This window comes from Mesocricetus auratus, unplaced genomic scaffold, assembly GCF_017639785.1.
Source record: "Mesocricetus auratus isolate SY011 unplaced genomic scaffold, BCM_Maur_2.0 Super-Scaffold_100025, whole genome shotgun sequence".
Taxonomy (NCBI): Eukaryota; Metazoa; Chordata; class Mammalia; order Rodentia; family Cricetidae; genus Mesocricetus; species Mesocricetus auratus.
Window position 1 is genome coordinate 14,579,299 of NW_024429206.1, and position 19,137 is coordinate 14,598,435.

At 42.1% G+C, this 19,137-nt stretch overlaps 1 protein-coding gene across 8 annotated transcripts in view; it reads right to left on the reverse strand.

Moving 5' to 3' along the window:
• Nucleotides 1-19,137, reverse strand: part of Clip1 (CAP-Gly domain containing linker protein 1) — a 108,530-nt gene that overhangs the window by 54,430 nt on the left and 34,963 nt on the right. For 4 of the 8 annotated variants that reach the window (XM_040731655.1, XM_040731654.1, XM_040731652.1 and 1 more), the window contains exons 3-9: nucleotides 18,219-18,781; nucleotides 15,619-15,743; nucleotides 13,829-14,051; nucleotides 9,316-9,513; nucleotides 8,681-8,784; nucleotides 7,661-7,721; nucleotides 2,441-2,545 (exon numbers count right to left, since the gene is read on the reverse strand). In XM_040731655.1, the coding sequence (XP_040587589.1) occupies nucleotides 2,441-2,545; nucleotides 7,661-7,721; nucleotides 8,681-8,784; nucleotides 9,316-9,513; nucleotides 13,829-14,051; nucleotides 15,619-15,743; nucleotides 18,219-18,781 (1,379 nt within the window). Of the gene's footprint in view, nucleotides 1-2,440; nucleotides 2,546-6,209; nucleotides 6,243-7,660; nucleotides 7,722-8,680; nucleotides 8,785-9,315; nucleotides 9,514-13,828; nucleotides 14,052-15,618; nucleotides 15,744-18,218; nucleotides 18,782-19,137 lie in introns of all 8 variants that reach the window. The other 4 variants (XM_040731656.1, XM_040731653.1, XM_040731657.1 and 1 more) reach the window with 2 other exon arrangements.

Genomic DNA, 19,137 nt, shown 5'->3' on the forward strand with positions numbered 1-19,137 from the left:
TATGTTAATTCATTTATATTCTGTCCTCTAGAGGGGAGGATCCATGAATTTCTTACATACAACTAAGACACAAAGCATCAATGAACCCCTTGCTACAAGGTTATAGCATAAATATAACAGGTGACAGTTCTTAGTCACAACAAAACTGTCAAATTGAGAGAATGCCAAGTGAAGAGCAAATAAAAACAATAGGATGATGATTCTATATATGGCATTCTGTCACTTCTATTTTAAGATTTATTTCCCAAAGTCTGCCCTCAGTTGAAATGTTCCTGCTAGCTTATGACCATAAAGGTCAGGAACTGTTTCTTATTCTTGCTCACATTTCTACAGCACCAGGGAAGCTGGTATAAACTGAACCCACTGGTTATTTTCACACTTGGCAAAGCAAGAGTGAGGGCCAACAGAAGACACTGTTGGTTATGGAAGGTTGTAAACTCTGATTTGAAATGGCTGCAGAAGTCCATTTGCAAATGGACTGCTTATCATCCAGCATAAAACCAGAAAGTTGTCTGCTGACAAAACTAAGACATGGGAGGAGAGTTTAGAAGTAAAAAAAAAATATGTATTTCCTTACTTCAGTCACACCAAAGGTTCTCTATCTCCTAAGCACCTAAGCACCATGTATTTCCCAGATCACGTCTTTTGCCTCAGGTTGTAAAGAAATGGTACCAAATTATCACTTATTCTTGTCTCATCTTTCTTTTTCCCCTTACCAAATACAGGTTGGGAATCTTTCATTTCTGAGACCAACTAAAACCATTTCCCCTCCCTCTCTCCCTCCCTCCCTCCCTCTCTCTCTCTCTCTCTCTCTCTCTCTCTCTCTCTCTCACTTCTTCAGACTGAGGCTGGCTTTGGTCTGTATGGCCCAGGCTAACCCTGAACTTGTGGCAATCCTCCTGCCTCAGCCTCCCTAGTGCTAGCATTACAGGCATGAACCACTATGCCCAGCTTTGTTTATTCACTCATTTATTATTTTATTTGTATGTATGTGTGTCTGTACACACATCTATGTGTCTGTATGTGTATATATGCACAAGTGCATACGGAAGCCAGATGACAATCTCAAGTGTCTTTTCTTAGGCTCTGTCCACCTTGGTTTTTGAAACAGGGTCTCTCATTGGCTTAAAGTTTGCCAAATAGATCAGACTGGCTAGCTGGCAAGCAAGTTTCAGGAATCCTGTCTCTGCCTCCCCAGGGCTGGGATTACAAGCGTGCACCACCACGCTCGGCATTTTTCCTTTGGGATCTGAGGACTAGCCTCAGATCCTCGTGCTTGCAAGGCAAACACCTTACCAAATGAGCTACCTCTCTACCCTTTCTTCTTTATCAGAAAACAAAAACTTACGATTGAGAAAATAAAGATTATTCATTTGTCTAGATTTTTATATCAATGATTTCACACCAAAAGAATTCCATCAAATACTGATTCAAAAGAAAAGTCAGGGTAACAAATTTGATCAGGTAATTAACAAAGTAATTTTTGTTAAAGCCAATCACAATCAAACATAATTTAACAAGTACATATATAAATATATATTAAATGAGTGATTCTGATATTTCTTTTAGCACAAGTTAAAAGATTCCATCCTGTAATGGTTAAGAGCATAGACTCTGGAGCCAAATGACCTAGAAGGAAATTCTGGCTCCACTATTATAATTAGCTGTGTAACCTTAAACAAAATTTTTACATCTTTATGCTTAGTGTCCTTGCTCTGTGAACGTCTGTAGAAAGGGTAAGAGTAATTCTGCCTGCCTCCCAGGACCATGAAAAGGCTGGATGACATTACAGAGCACTCAGAAAAGGGCCTTAACATATCAAGTAAGACAGAACTGAGGTCCTGGCCCTAGAAGAAATCATTCTTTTCCCAACACACCTGTCCTCCCTAACCTCTGAGATGTTTAACCTTGGTGACAGAAAGAAGGGAAATGTGAGCTCAGCCATCAAGAGGAAAAAAGAAAACAAAAAGGTAATTCAGGCTGAAGTCCTTAATTTTCATCAGAAAGAGCTAATGTTTCTATTTCTTTTTCCCAATAGGCCAGAGCAAGGGCAGGAAATTGAATAAATTATTTAGAAAACCCTGTAACTAGGGATATGAGAACGAGAGGACAATTGACTGCTTGTGGAAACTGGAGTGGAGTATTTCCAAGTATTAACACAAAGAACCTCAAATACAGTTGTGGGTAACCATGGAGTTTTTACAGTTATAAGGTTGCCAATCTTGATTTTGGTTGAGTCTTCACCTTTGACAAAATACTTTCATAAATGTAAACACCTGTACCTACTCATCACTCTGTGCTCATGAGTACCTGAGTGGTACTGAGACCAAACTCAGGCTGAACCACTGGGTCAAGGCTCAGGCCAACAACAGGCACGTCACCCGACGTGCCCACCATTCACACACGTGAAGCTGCTTCATCAAATAGTGAAAACCATTACCCTAGTGTCTTCTAACTCCCTCTGCAGTTTGTCAGCTTTGGTCTTTTCAAAGAGCAGGCTCTGTTCAAGCTCCTTAATGCGGGCATGCTCCAGTTTGGTCTGCGTCTGTTAGTAGAAGGGAAGAGGAAAAGAACACAACAGTGCCACCGTGACATGCCAGCACAAGAGGAGAGAGCGGCATGCAGGCCGAGCCACCAGTACTTTCTGCCAAAGGACGAACATAAAGGGGAACAGAGAAAGAAACGGGACGGAGCTGCGAGAGGAAGAGGGAGTGAGGACGGACACTGTGAACACAGGAATGAAGGTGGGAAGAGAACATGAGCTAGTCTGTTGAGAAAGAAAAAAATGGAAAACACATGAGGCAAGATGAAGTTTCAGATGCATGCAGCCAAAAATGTTATCTCGATAAGTGAAGTTTATCAGCACAAATTAGAATAGTTAACACTCCTCTAACTATCCTCTTCCCTCCCCCCACAATGGCTACTTGACATTAATGTGTATGTAATTGACTCAGGGACTTCACAAGGTTGCTTGACCCTCAAAAACATCATCACTTTCACCGATGCGTGGGGAAAGACAATGCCACAAATTTCCAGGCATTCAGCAGGTCTCCAGAGCAGACTGCTGGATCTGGCAAACACCTTCTAATAAAAAGGGGTAGAAGAGTCATCTTCCGGGCTGGGTATGGTGATTTAGGGTTACAATCCCAGCACTTGGGAGGCTGAGGCAGGAAAACTGCTGCAAGTATGAGGCTAGCCTGGAGAAGTCTTATACATAAGTGAACAGAGACGCCCGGGCAGTGGTGTCTTGGGAACTGTGTGGTTCGCCTCTGGTGGAGGTTCTCTACAACAGAACAAGAGCTGGAGAAGCTCTCATTTCCTCCCAACTGGGATTTCTCAAAGGCTTAACTGTCTGGAGAAAAGGGAAGGTTCAAGATTACAAAGGCAATATGTAGTAATGATTACCCACCATTGCCTCTTCCTCTGAAAAAGCCAATTAAGGAGATCAGAGCAAAAGAAAAGCTACAATCCAGATTTAAGGGACTTATTTTTATCCTACAATGAAGTCATTCTTTACCAGCTCAGAAGATAGGAAAGGATGACAATGCAATCAAGCTGAAAGAACTGGTAAGATCCTAGCGTGAGTGGGACCCTCGAAACCTCACAGTCACTGTGACTCTCTTTCCACAAATCCAGTTACCTGAATGGGACCAGGGTGGTTTGCTCTGCCTAACAGACTCAAGTGCGGCTGAGTCTGGCTCCACTTGAAATAATTCTGCTATTAGTCTAAAAGTACTACCCCCACCATCTCTCCTATCCAACTGGTCACTGGAACAATTGACTGACAATATCAGGACAAACTTTAGATAGCTATCAGGCTGAAAAAGTTTGGGCAGTGAGAAAATTACAACAGAGGTCATACCAAGTAGTACAGAGCCTGAGTAGAAAATCAAAGAGCTATGAATGTGTTCACTGGTATTCTGGTGACTTCAAGGCACTCAGGGGTCACTTTGCTTATGAACCAGGTATAAACAACCATCACAGGATATATAAAAGTGAACAGAAAACATTTTTAAAAATTCTTATTTACTTATTCTTTTATTTTTATATGTATTAGTGTTTTGCCTGCATGTGTGTTTGTGTGAGGGTGGTTTTACAGGCAGTGTAAGCTGCCATGTGGGTGCTGGGAATTGAACCCTGGTCCTCTGGTAGAGCAGTCAGTGTCTTAACCACTGAGCCAACTCTCCAGTCCCCAGAAAGCATTTTTTGAGGCAGGATCTCATTATAAGGTCCTGGCTGGCCTGGAACTCCATGTAGAGCAGGCTAGTCTAGATCTCAGAGATCTGTCTGCCTCTACATCCTGGAACTGAAGGTGTACACCACCATACTCAGACAAAAGACTGTTTTTTTTTGTTTTTTTAAACATTCTTTACTACACTCTCTATATTTTGTTGTCTGGATAGTCCCCTGAATCTACATGTGTTGCAGAGAGAAGCAGTTCAACACTCTTCTTTTACAAGAAAATAACTTAACCCAGATCTACACTGTTAGGGTTACAGCTTCAGGAATTCAAGCTAAAGTGAAAGGTCACTCACTATGTGCAGATAAAAAACAAATATCCAGCCAGGCATGGTAATGCAAGCCTATATAGTCCCAGCACCTGGGGAAGCAGAGACAAGGAGATCAAGAGGTAGAGGCCAGCTTGTAGTGCAAGTTCTAGGCCTGCCTATTATTTCATAGCCAGATTCTATTAAAAAAAAAAAAGCCAAGAGATGACTCTAACTTGCAATTGCAGCACTAAGCAACTTGAGGCAGAATGTTCAAGGCCATCCTGGGCTACAGAGTAAGACCCTGTTTTTTTTTTTTAAAGAAAGAAAGAAAAAAAAAAGAGAGAGAGAGAGAACCAGGTGGTGGTGCTTCCTTTAATCCCAGCACTGGGGGGTGGGGGTCAGAGGCAGAGTCAGGTGGATCTCTGTGAGTTCCAGGCCAGCCTGTTCTGTACATTTCCAGGACAGCCAGAGCTATACTGAAAAACTGTCTTGGAAAAGAAAAAAGAAAAAACATCCATGTATTATTCCCCCATTCAGACCTTCCAGCTGAGTGAAGCAAAGCATCCTGCCCCTTCCACCTTATACAAGGGATGTGCTCCACAATGGACTTTTACCAGTCAGCAGCAAGGGGACCAGTGATCCACTACCTCCATGCCACAGCCTGTGGTAAAAGTGTGATGCTGAACAGGACAGTCCTTTAAAATGATTGCTTTCTGAGACTGGTATCCCAAGAGGAAAGTCCTGGGTCAGGAGCTTGGAAGGAGAGCAAAGGCCTTGCAAGAAGTGCACAGAGAAGCAGGAAGGAAGTCCCATGCACACTGACCCTGAAGGCAGCAAAACCTGTTCTGGAGGGAGAGAAGAGAGACCCAGATCACTGAAATAGCCTCATAAAAAGGAACCTCTCATCAAAATGTCAGTGTGAGTTCTCTGGTCCAGCTCAATAGATGGTGAGAAGAAAATGACTCCGTTTTGATTTTGTTCCTTTGAGCCAGAAAATCAAAGCAAAAGGTTTTGGGTCTTCTCCATTGGTAGCACGGCTGGCAGTGTGGATATGAAGCAATGTTCTGGAGGCCAGTTTGGTAGTTTATATTGGGTACCGAATCTCAGTAAGAAGAGGGAAAGAAGGCCACACCTTATCCTAGAAAAAGCTCCCTCAATGACAGTAAACCTTAATATACTACATATTCAGGGAAGAATACTGGCCTTGACTTGCAGATAGGAGGGAAAGTTAGATTTCTTAGCAGCTACACTGGCCAGCAGTGGGAGCATGCGCAAAAGCAACCAGAAGCATCTAGGCGAGGTACTCAGGAGGTCAGACTACTTGGGAAGTATCTGCCAGCATTTCCACAGCTCTCCTTCTACGGTGTTTATGCTTCCCTCAGCTGCCGTTCCTTTTGAATTAATACTACCAAAATTAGAAAACATACTATGAGGTGAAGGAGGCCATGCCCTCAGACAATTTCTTTCCTTTTTAGTAAAAGTTCTTTAAAAAGCAAGTATTTACCTATCATTAAACAAATGAATCCACAGAGCTTAGTCATTACACACAGTTTCTTAAATATACAAATGCACTTGCTTTGGAAGCCACATGCAAAGAAATACTAAGCGAACAGTCCCAAGGTCAGATTATGCAGTTAGTATTTAAGTGTATCAATAGCATTTTAGTGTGGAACCAATCTGTGTTAAGGGAAATGTCCACACAGTTAAGTGCCCTCTTACATTCTCAGAGTCTTCAGAAATCTGGCTCTTTTGCTATCAGTAAAAAAATAAAAAAAGTAAACAACAATAAAGGAGATTCAACTGTAGTTTCAATCTGTGTTAGGGTTTCAATATAACTTTATTTGATTAATTTCAAGTAAGTTTATCAAACAGACTATATTAGCCTACTGCTAATGTAAATATTTTAACTCCACCTTTCCCAAACTCCAGAGGCAGTAATTCTCATGAATTAGATGATGACATGAAACTTCTAATGAGACTTTGGGGTGTTTTTAAATGAATGACAACAACACAAAACTCAATTAAAGGATGTGACTATATATGAAATGAGTGAAGAAGGTTTCTATTAAATTATTAATAAGCAATTAAATTCTAAACCTTATAAAATCAGAACTCAAAATGTTCCTTTTATTCTTTATTGACAATAAAAATACTATTTATTTCCAAGGAGATCCAAGTTACTGTTTGGAAGGATTCCTGAAATTTAAGCCAACAAACTCCAAAATTCTAATGGAAAAAACAACAACAAGAATTATATATATCTTCTGCTGGGCATGGTGGTGCACGACTGTAATCTCAGCACTGGGAGACATAGGCAGGAGGATTATTACAAATGTGAGGCAAGCCTGATTTGAATTATAAATTCCAGACCAGCCAGCTACATAGTGAGGCCATGTCTCTACCTCTGCCCAATATCCAAAAACTGTATAGACAAGTGTAATTTTTATTAAAATGATAGGAACAATCTTACAGAATCTTCAAATTTTGAAATAATTAATAATTTGTATTTGTCATATATGTGGCAGTGGCTTAAAAAAGCATCAAAACAATTTAACAGTAGTATCTACTTCAAAACTAATATGAGTAATTGTTAAGAAGATAAAAACCTATTTATAGGAAAATGGGTGAGTATTAAGTAAGCCCATAGAAGTAGCATAAATTGCTCCTGGTTTGTGCTCTGGTAACTATATTATTTTAAAAAGAAATTGTCTAATCTCTGGCACCAAAAGAATACAATAAACTATGAGGACACATCATTTACTTTTACAGGGTTATAAAGGAGTTATTCTGCCTACTAAAGAACAAAGCCAAGCCACAACAAGTGATTTGTTATGCACTATTATATTGAAATTTAGTTCTTTTGAACAAGCAGTCTTAAGACTGCCTTAGTGCACACTGCCAGATTTATGACTTGATTAAATCCAGTTCATAGCTTCTAGTTTTGAAGCATGAGAAGAGTTCTGAGCATTTTAATTTGCCACATGAATTAGGATACCACAATCACAGGCACAAGGACCAACCATCACCTTAGCACAACCCGAGTGGCCAAGGGGCAGAATGCCCGCCATCCTCTTGACTGGCTGTTCTAACAAGGACAGCTGGTCCAGTGTGTCACTCATATTTCTCAATATTGGTATCCATAAAGGCTTTAGAGAGTTGGAAGGGTTTACCTCAAGATCACCTTTGGTAATTGATTCTTCTTCTACTCGGAACTGAAGGTCCTCAACCTTCCTGTGGGATAAAAAACAAAACAAAACAAAACACTGAGGAAAGTGCTAAGGAACACCTTACCCACAGCAGAAAGTAAGCAGCACCCTGGTAAATTCATTGTCCATTGATGAAAACAAACACCTTAGGGACACAAAAAATAAAGGCATGCATCTTTAGGGCACTAGTGTATAAAAGCTTTGCTGTAATTGGAAATTCCAAAATTTTATTAGGTATCAACTCTAGAAGGAATTAGGTTTAAAAACTGAAAAGAAAAAGAAAATCAATTGTTTCCCTTGGGTACATACACCAGAATGCATCAATTAATAACTAAGATAAGATCAACCAGGGGGCTAGAGAGATAGATTAGGGGTTAGGAGCACTGGCTGTTCTTCCAGAGGTCCTGGGTTCAATTCCCAGCACCCACATGGCAGCTCACAGCTGTCTGTAACTCCAGTTCCAGAGAACCTGACACCCTCACTCAGATATACATGTAGTCAAAACACCAATGCGCATAAAATAAAAAAGTCTTAGCCGGGCTTAATGCTAATCTCAGCACACGGGAGACAGAGGCAGGTGGATCTCTGAGTTCCAGACCAGCCTGGTCTACAGAATGAGTTCCAGGACAGACAGGGCTACACAGAGAAAACTCTGTCTTTGAAAACAAACAAGACAAACAAAATGATTAAATTTCTTTATAAAGGCTAGGTAAATGAAAGCCGGCTGGAATTCCCTTTAGTAATGCTGACTAAAGTTATCCTCAGGATGTTCAGCATTCAGTGACAGTAAGTATCTATTAATCAAGCCATGTCCAACTGGTATCAGGTTTCCTGGAAATGCTAATCAATGTCTACTCTCTTTACATAGCAGAGTTCAGTTTCTGCTGAACACAGTCATTCCCTTGGTTTTGTCAACAAAATTGTCAACAGTAAATTTCTTGCTAAGACATCACTGAAAAGGAAAAGATTACACTCAAGGATCACCTTTTCTCCTCTTCTAGTTGGTTAAGAAGCTCCACTTTCTCCCTGTCAGCAGCTTCTACCATTGTTCGCAGTTGGTCCATCTTGGCCTCCAGCTCCAGGACATGCTGGGGAAGCAAGGATGTCAGTGAGTAGCCCAGGGATCCCGCCAAACAGGTATGGCTAAGTGCGACCATGATGAGTGGGCATCGGTCTTGATACATTCTAATACTTTCTAGCTTAGTAGGTTATTCCTGGCAACTTTCCTGGAAACTAGATGACAAGAAAACTCCACATCATATAGCAACAGAGGGCAACAGTAAAACAGATCTCATCTTTTCCAATATGAAACATAGGTCAATAATAATCTACAAACAACATCTGTGTTCACTAAGACCCTAGTAATGATCAATTAATACAAACTCACAAAGCCTAGACATAAAGACCAAATGGCTAAGGTAAAATCAAGAAGAACAAAACTTTATGATGATGGAAACTGGCACCCAGACCACAGCTTTCCAACAAGCTCAGAAAAAAATTGGTACTCATTTCCTATGTTCAGATGAACTCCATGGCTCCAAACATCAGGCACTCTTTTTAGCTTCATCACTCAATTTAGAAACCACCACCATATCCACAAGATCAACACCAGACTTCACCTGGTCATGCCCATCCCGGGCCAGGGCTAGCTCCTGCTCTATCTCCCCCACGTGGCTGGTAGCCTTGGCCACCTCGGCCCGCTCCAGGTCCCGCTCAGCCAGCAGCTGTTCAATGTGCTGCTGTTTCTCCTTCAACGCCTCCTGGAGGGCAGTGGTGCCCGAAATCTTGCGGGCGTAGCGGGAGGAGGTTTCAGTCAACTGCAAAGGAAAGTCAGAGAAGTGAAGGGCTACGGTGCCATCGGGGAGGAAAGGTGGACGCAACACATGCGGAGCAGGCATCTCCTCGGCAAAGCAAAAGTGCTGATGCAGCCTGTGGGTTTGCAAATTATTAGGCAAAGTTCCCGCCAAGAAAACAAGACCACTTAAAAAACACAGAGATAAACAAGCTCACAGCAAAGTTCAGAAGACATTTAGAAGATGAATCTGTAGTTCAAACATGGGTACTCTGAGATCAGCTGACAGGGCCTGCAGTAATCTAGACAGTTTTCACAAAACCCATTTTAAAAGTTCTAAAGCCAGATATAGAGGCTCACACCTATAATCCAAGACTCAGGAGGCCAAAGCAGAGGGACTGCCAATAAGCTTGAGGCCAGCCTGGACTACAGAGTAGGATCCTGTCTCAAAACAAAACAAACACCCAAGATTCTTTAAATTACTTCAGCCTATGCTACGGTTATCTTCTGATGATGACATCTGGCCAACGTTCTGACCTTGCTCTGAAGGCTGAGATGTTTTAAAGCTTCCAAACATCATCAGGAGATGAAGACATCACCCTCAGAGTCACATCTTCTCAACTGATGAAACAGCCAGGTTTTTGTTCGGATTTCCTTCATCTTTCTTTCCAAAGAAAGCTTGGCCTCTAGGACTTGGATCCCAATCACTAGATATTTGTAAGATTTAAGAGAAGTCTGGATAAACACAGACAGACAGGCAGACAGGCTCAGAAGAAGGAAATGAGAAGACAGGCAAAGGAAAAGAGGGGCCTGTGAGGAAAAAGAGGCAGGTTGGAAGAAGAAAGTGCAGCATGAGACAGGAGGGAGTAAGGACAACAGGGGGCAGGAGGTAGCAGAGACAAGGGCTGGGGACCCTGAGAAAGAACGCATCTTTTTGTCATCTGTTAATTTCTGTTGCTTCACCTACATCTCTGTCTTGAAGCTAACAGTCACATAAAAGCTAGAGGCAAAGACCCTGACTAAGTGGCAGCAGGTAACTGGGCAGAGTGAAGACCCTCCACTCTGCAGGCTTCCACAGGTTCTGCAGTCTGGGAGGGTGTTTGGAAATGGCCCCACCCTGAGCAAGCATTTCTCCATGGCCTTGACTTAGCAGTTGCTGGCTCCAGATCAATTCAACCTTTGGTTCTTCTGCAAACAAAGCTTCATTTGTCACCCAAGTGCTGTCACTCAGTCTGTTGAGCCCTCAGTTCAGTGAGCACAGTGGGGATCTTCACCAATTAATCCAGCAATTTGATGACCCTGAGAGTAAAGGAATCTAATCAAACCCACACTGTTTTTTGCTGTCCACTTTGTGGGATTTTTTTAAAAATTACTTAAATATATTGAAAGTGAATTTCATTTCTCTCTTTTTAACGTTAGACAAGCTTTCCTTCCTCGCTGCATGGTTAAATTGTATTTCTAACATCTCTTTGAGTACATTAAGAATGAGGTCACCATTCCAAAACAATACGGAGAAACCCTGTCTCGAAAAAGCAAAGAAAGAAAGAAAGAAAGAAAGAAAGAAAGAAAGAAAGAAAGAAAGAAGGAAAGAAGGAAAGAAGGAAAGAAAGAAAGAATAAGGTCACCAAACCATTTGCAGAGATTTGCCTCAAGGGCCATGAAAACTCTCAGGGACACTGAAGAATGTGTAAAATCCCAAGGCAATGCAGAGGTAGTTGTTGAGCAGCATGCAAATGACTAGATCAGTTTCAGGATTAGATTGTAATCTACTCAGTTCAATAGCACCATGTCTACAGAGCTTGGTGTTGGCGATTGTGAGGACAAAACACAAATACTATGCACAAACCAGGGCAGCACAGGAAATGAAGGTCCCAGTGATAAATACAATTCCAAGGTTTGACAAGATGCACAATGTCCAACAGGAGCACATTCCCTAACACTAAGACACTCTAGTTACTGAAGAATTAACTTCAAATACTAACTTTTCTGGATGCTGTAGAGATGGCTCAGTGGCTAAGAGTGTTTGCTGGGAAATAATAAGGACCAGAGTTCTGATCCTAGCACTCACCTAAGTAAACCAAGTGTCCCACAAATGCCAGCTCCAGAGTGTCTGACACCCCTCCACACAAACACAAACACAAATTAATCATGCAAAAAAATATTAACTTTCCAGCCAGGCGATGGTGGCGCACACCTTTAATCCCAGTCTACAATAGCTAGTTCCAGGACACCCTCCAAAAGCCACAGAGAAACCCTGTCATGAGAAACCAAAAAAAAAAAAAAAAATTAACTTTCCAATTTCTATCTTCCAAGGACAGAAATACACCTATCAAGGAAAAGTTAAAGCCACATTGCTTTGTGCCCACTAATACTCTTTCACATTTTCATTAGAAACTATAGCTACCCCCACAGAAACATGCCGAGAAACAAAGCTGTCTCACAAGACAAGGAGATGTCTCTTTCGACAGTTTTCTTCAATAAATAAAGTGAACTATGAGAAATTAGAACTTGTCTGCTAAATGTTAGGCCAGGAGAGCATGGTATCCTCCAAAGAAATGGACAAGATTCACAAGATGGTAAAAGTTACTCAAGGAAAGGACTCTTCCAGAGCAGACACATCATGGAATTGTTCCTAGAACAGCAGAGTAGATCCATGTTGGGGTGTGCTGAGCCTTTTGGAACAAGGCTTTGTTCTTCACCTCCACTCCACTGGTCCTGTGACATTTTTCTCCTGAGAATCTTTCTCCTGAGAATCTTTTTTTGTTTGTTTTTTTTTGTTTTTGTTTTTCCAGACAGAGTTTCTCTGTGTAGCTTTGGAGCCTATACTGGCACTCATTCTGTAAGACTCACAGAGATCCACCTGCCTCTGCCTCCCAAGTGCTGGGGTTAAAGGCATGCACCACCACTGCCTGGCTTCAGAATCATTTTTAATCGTACAATTGAAGATGCAAACTAAAACAGTCTGAGACACACTTATTTTACCTATACATAAAAGGAAGAAACTACAACTGTCTAGCAGAGGAGCACCACAGCTACTTAAGAGACTTTACCGCCCCACTCCTTTCTCTTCCTGAATAGAGGGTAAATGAGATCAGGGACTGGATACCCCAGTGATGAAGTTGCCATCTAACTTTCTGTTGCCTCAAGTTCAGATAAAAAAGCTGAGGTCCTGAATTCGGGTAGGAGAAAAATCTTGCTGCCATTTCTGATGTAAACAGCATCTGTTTCCCTTCCAAGAGATGAAATTAAGGGCAGGGAATGACATCAAAACAATCCGAATAATATAGCACATTAGCAAGAAGAAGAAGGTGTTACTTTAACTCTAGCAATTCCACTTTCTAAGTGGAAAAAGGAGAAGAGAAAAAGGGACTAAGAGAAAGAGATAAAGAGAGAGAAAACAAAACCTAACATCTTCAGGTTCCATAAGTTCCCTCTGAATCCTCTGGTCCACACAGGAATACTCCACACAGTAGCTGTGGGTTAGACCACACTAAAATTATAAAGCATCAAATTCTCTCAATACATTGATCCCTAAAATTTAGAAATCAAAAAGAAAGAGACCTATGTCCACAACAAATGGGATACCTCCAATTTCCCTGTCATTTGGGCTCAAAGAATAAATAGTAGTTACTACAGATTTCCCAAGAACTAGCATATAACAAAGCTACTATGAATAAAAGTACCATTAGAAATTCTTATTCCAGCCGGGCGTTGGTGGCGCACGCCTTTAATCCCAGCACTTGGGAGGCAGAGGCAGGTGGATCTCTGTGAGTTCGAGGCCAGCCTGGTCTACAAAGCGAGTTCCAGGACAGCCTCCAAAACAATACAGAGAAACCCTGTCTCGAAAAACCAAAAAAAAAAAAAAAAAAAAGAAATTCTTATTCCAAAAAGCCAGGTATTAATGGTTCATATCTGTAATGCCAGCACTAGGGAGGCAGAGGCAGGCGGATCTCTGTGAGTTCCAGTACAGGCTCCAAAGCTACAGAGAAACCCTGTCTTGAAAAACCAAAGAAAGAAAGGAAGGAAGGAGGGAGAGAGGGAGGAATGGTGTGAGGGAGGGAGAGAGGGAGGAAGGAAGGGAAGGAAGGGAGGGAGGGAGGAAGGAAGGGAAGGAAGGGAGGGAGGAAGGGAGGAAGGGAGGGAGGGAGGGAGGAAGGAAGGAAGCAAGCAAAAAAAGAAAGAAATCCCTATTGCAAAACTCATGCACTTGCTGGAGTTACAGTTCCAAAACTGCCTTGCAGGGACTTTCACAACAAGCTACAGCCAACACTCAGAACACACAAGCAAAGCAGGGCACTGGCTGTGGGCATGGGGTGCGTCAGGAGAGAGGGGAGGCTTACTAGTCCTGTTCGGCTGGGCTTGCTGCTCACAGAGGAGGCCACAGAGCTCATGGAGCTGAGAGAGGAGGCAGATGGGCTACGCTTCAGGTTGGCAGGCGTGGTGGCCATCACTCGCCTCACAGCAGCTGCTTTGGCTTTGGCTGGTGTAGTGGAAGGGAAGCCAATCTTTGTCACTTTATGGACAGGAGCAAACAATCCATATTTGGGTTGACACTGAAAATACCTTTAGAGAACAATAAAAGGGAGAACAAATACAACTTAATTACAAAAGGTAATAACTATAACCAAATACTCTTCCAACTCAAAAATGCATGAGATTGTGTAAGGACATAAGTAATTCTATCATGTGATAAATGTAAACAGAAGTTTAGAGACATGGGCACTCCCACTTAAAGCCATGGCAAACAAGACCAATCAGACAAGCCCCTGACTCTGGTAGATCCAAAATAAACTAGAAATGTCAGCAATCTGAGGACACTAGAGATTGTGGCAATTACAATGTTTCAGTAACAGGAAAGAATGGCTTTGGGACTGGGGATGTGGCTCAGTGGTAAAGGCTTGCCTTCCCATGAGTGACCTAGTGTTTTTTTCCATACATGGGACACACACAAAGCGTGAGAAGGCTTGATGGCTTCACAATCCTTTTTCAGAGAGATTTTTATCTCCATGAATCATGATGTTTGGAGAGTTAAAATCACATGCTTAGATATGGTTTATAGGTCTATGTTAACTAGATCATCATCTCCCATCGCTGAAATATTCTAAGTCAGGCATGACTCCACACACTAAAATCCACGAACTTGGGAGATGAAGGACCAGGAGCTCAGGGGCAGTCTTGGCTACTTGAGGAATTTGATGCCAGCTTGAGCTATGTGAGACCATAAATAAATATGGGAAATCCTTGCACCTCCCTCTGTACTATTTGAGTCCCATCTGCATTCCAAGGGCAGAGTAGGGATGCTCTTATAACAGAGGGGGCTGCTTGACAGTCAATCCCTCAGCACAGGAGGGAATTCTTATCAGATAGGAAGACACATTTTACATTTCTTTTCCTGACAAAGACCATCTCTTACGCCAACTCTGTCCCTGATGCCCAGGAACTTGCAGAGGCCCACTACTTGCAGAAAAGAAAGTCAGAAGGAAAGCGATCTTTGCTGGGCAGAGTGGTGCTCAATTGTCAGCTGGTCTACCCTAATTGGTAAACTCCAGGCCAATGAGAAATCTTGAAGCTGACACCCAAAGCTGTCCTCTGACATGCATATATATATATTTTTTTTCTAGCTAGGTTTCAGGGATTAAAAAAAAAGTCTAAATGGGGTAGTATACACCTTTAATCACAGCACTGGGAGGCAAAAACAGGTAGATCTTTGTGACATGGAGGCCACTTGTCTACACAGCAAATTCTAGGACAGCCACAACTATATAGAGACCCTGTCTAAATACATTAAATTAAAATAAGGTATAGCTCCTAGTCAGTCACAGTAGCTCTTATCTTTAGTCCTGACACTTGAGAGACTAAGTTGTGCTGGAAGATTGCCACAAGTCCCAGGCTAGCCTGGGTTACACAAGTAATCTCAGGCTAGCCTGGGTTATACAGGCAGTTCCAGGCCAGTCTGGGTTACACAGACAGTTCCAGGCCAGCCTATTCCAAAGACAGTGTCTCACAAAACAAAACAAAAAGTATAGCTCCTCAGATCCCATTTCCACTTTATTACACATACATGGTAGCTTCTGCTAGAGCACATTTACATGTAAGAGGGAGACACACTAGCACACAATTCCAAACCAACCTTGTTCCAGCAACAGCACCATCATTCTTTCCCAAAGGTTCATCTAATTCCACACCACACCATTCCCCCTTGGCAAAGTCCGTCTCTCCAAGAAACCGGACTACACCAGCCTTAGTGCCACCAACCTAAAAGAAGAATAAAAAGTGAAACTTAAGATAGACAGAATCCAATAGCTTACTCCTTTGTGGTCCTAACTAACGACAGGTGGTGCAGTCCATCATCCCAGCAGCAACTTCTTTGCTTTGTCTTCTCAACTCCTCTTAAGTTATCCAGACGCCATACTAGCAACTTACTGAGTGACACACTGCTAGACTGACCTGATGTCTGGTATAGTCCAACAATGAAACTTCTGTATCTAATCATTAAGGCTTTTTACCAGAATACTCTCTTACTTAGTAAAACCCCTTGATTATAGGCCAGCAGATGGTTCATTAGGTAAAGGCACTTGCTGTGCCAGCATACAAACCTAATCCCTGGTACCAACATAAATGTGGAAGGAAATAACTAATTTTACAAAATGTGTGCCCACAAATATACATATACACAATAATAGTGAATAAAACAAATTTTAGAAAAATTCTCGATTACTTCAGAGCAATTTTCCTGGTTGGAAATAAATTATTTGCTGTAAAAGTAAAAATCCAACAACATCAAAGAGAAGTAAAACTTCTCTGTGACCCTGGATTTTTGGTATTTTCTTATACTGCCTATGCCTCCCACAGTGACATAGAGGTACTAAAGACCCAAGCTATACATTTGGTTTCCACTCACTAATTGCATAGCAAATGAGAATTTAAGTACTTTATGCCAGGCAGTGGTAGCATACCAGCACTCAGGAAGTGTAGGAAAGAGGCTGAGAAGCCCAAAGTCATCTGGGTTACATAATAAGTTTAAGGCAAAGCAGGTGGATCTCTGAGTTCCAGGACAGCCAGGGCTAATAGAGAAAGTGTCTCAAAAAACGAACAAAAGACAATTTAAGTACTTTAAAATGATTGATTCTACTGTGAAAGTTCTGTTTCCTTACAACTGTTAAAAACACCACTTCTCATGATTTTATTCATATGAAGTGCTCAAACTAAGATTCTTTTTAGATGTTTTCCCAACTATTTTCAATAAACATGTGAACATCAGTGGTCACCAAAATTATCCCATCATTATTTTGTTTTCCCTTACACATACATGAGAACACACACTTGTGTCTGGGTCCAGAGCCATACATGGCAACAGCATTTCACCCACTGCTGCTTAGCAACCTGCATCACTCGCCCCACCACACTTCTTCAGAACATGCTTTCCATTTTCTCACCTTTTCCTAAGCTTGCTGTCCTTCTCCCGCCCCAGTGTGGAAGACGGAGCACAAAATAAATTTAAAGACAGCCCAAGATACATGAGACCCTGTCTCAAAAACAAAATCCTCACATTGAGGCTTAGTTTCCAGTGCTACAGTGTCAGGAAATAGAAACTAGCAGGGGGTATATGGTTTAAGGGTAGAGGAGTAGAACTCTCATAAATGCACTGATGTCTTTCTGCTGACTGATTAGACACCATGGACACGGGTTTGTCATAAAGCAAGTCTGGTTTCTCTGAACTCCTCTCTGGACACACACATTGATTGTTCTGCCACAGAAACAGGAGACGTGGGGCTTGCTGACTAAGCTAAATCAGGGGAGGTGTGTCCACCTCCCCTGGCTGTAAGTGTGTGTCAGCAGCAGTGTGTGCTGCCATGCTCGGCATTTACGTGCATGCTGGAGATCAGGCTCAAGTCCTCCTGCTTGCAAGGCAAACACTTTTTTTGTTTTGTTTTGTTTTGTTTTATTTTTCAAGACAGGGTTTCTCTGTATTGTTTTGGAGCCTGTCCTGGAACTCGCTCAGTAGACCAGGCTGGTCTCGAACTCACAGTAATCTGTCTGCCTCTGCCTCCCGAGTCCAAACACTTTACTGTGCTATCTTCCCACACTCCCTGTCTCTGCCCAATCATTTCTTTGTTTTGTTGTTTTGTTTTTGCTTTTAGAAACAGGATCTTGCTATGCAGCATAGCCAGGCTTTGAACACTCAATCCTCCTGCCTCTGCCTCGTCAGAGCTGAGAATTCAGGCACACAACACCATACCTGGAATTTTTTTAACTATTAAAATCTTAAGTCAAGTATTTCAGATTTCTAAGTAAGTGTGTACATGTGCCTGTGCGTGTTGCTCTCTTCCTCTCTCTTGTTTGATTTTCGTTTTTTGAGACAGGATTTCTCTGTGTACCGTCCTGGAACTCACTCTGTAGACCAGGCTGGCCTTGAACTGTCTCTGCCACCTCCAGTTCTGGAATTAAAGGTGTACCACCACTGCCCGGCCACCATGCTTAGTTCTAAATCTTATTTCTTCAACTAATTTAAAGTTAAAATGCTTCTTATTTCTAAATCAAAGATTTATGTTTAAAAAACAAATGAGTGTGGTGGACAGAAGCATAATAAACAACACTGCTGCAGGCTAGGCTACAAAGAAAGACCTTATCTCAAAGAGGAGAAAGAAGGGTAACTAGAAAGAGGAGGAAGACGATAAAATGGGAAAATGAAGGACCAATGGCCACAATGACTTGTGCACATTGACTCACCAACACCCTGTCTCCAATCTTGAGTTCCCGCTCTCCTTTCTTGACAGAGCCAGCCTCTGAAAGGTTGGAGATTGACTCACTGGCAGTTTTCGTAAGGTTGCTGATTTGAGATGGTGTTTCTTTTGCTGTCGAATGGGATGGTTTGTGGGGAATGTTCGAGGGAGTGGCTGAAGAAGAGGACACCGTGGTGGGGGCAGCAGTGGACAGAGGTGAAGCAGCTCTGACATGAGCCGTCTGAAGGCCATTGGCTTCATCTTCTGCTTGCCCCTTCCTTGTTAACTTTGAAGGTCGAGTAAATATACCCTTTAAAGGTTCACACTGGAAATACCGAACTCCTGCCACCGAACCATCGTTCTTTCCTATGGGTTCATCTAAAACAATCCCAGCCCACTGGCCTGGTGCGAATTGAGTTTCCCCAAGAAACTGGATAAATCCAGGTTTATTCCCATTCACCCAAACACGTTCTCCAACTCGAAAGTCATCCACAAATTCTTCTTGGGTCTCAGAGGATGGAGGGCCTGCAGCTTTTTCACTGGATATTGTCTTCTCCACTGGAGCTGCAGCTGAAAAAAAAGGAGGGTCAGAAAGATCCAACGTCATTCATAGTCATGCAGTTGTCTTCTAACTTAAAGCAAAACAGAGAGTGGGCTAGAGAGATGGCTCAGTTGTTATAAGCACTAGCTGATCTTGTAGGGACCCAGGTTCAACCCCCAGCACCTACATGGTGGCTCACAACTGTCCATAACTCCAGTTCTAGGAATCTGACATTCTCTTCTGGCCTTAGCCAGCAACAGGCATACCATTGTGCACAGATATAAAGGCAGAAGAAACACCCATACACATAAATAATAATAATAATAAACTTTAAACATAAAAAGAGAAAAATAGCCGGGCGTTGGTGGTGCACGCCTTTAATCCC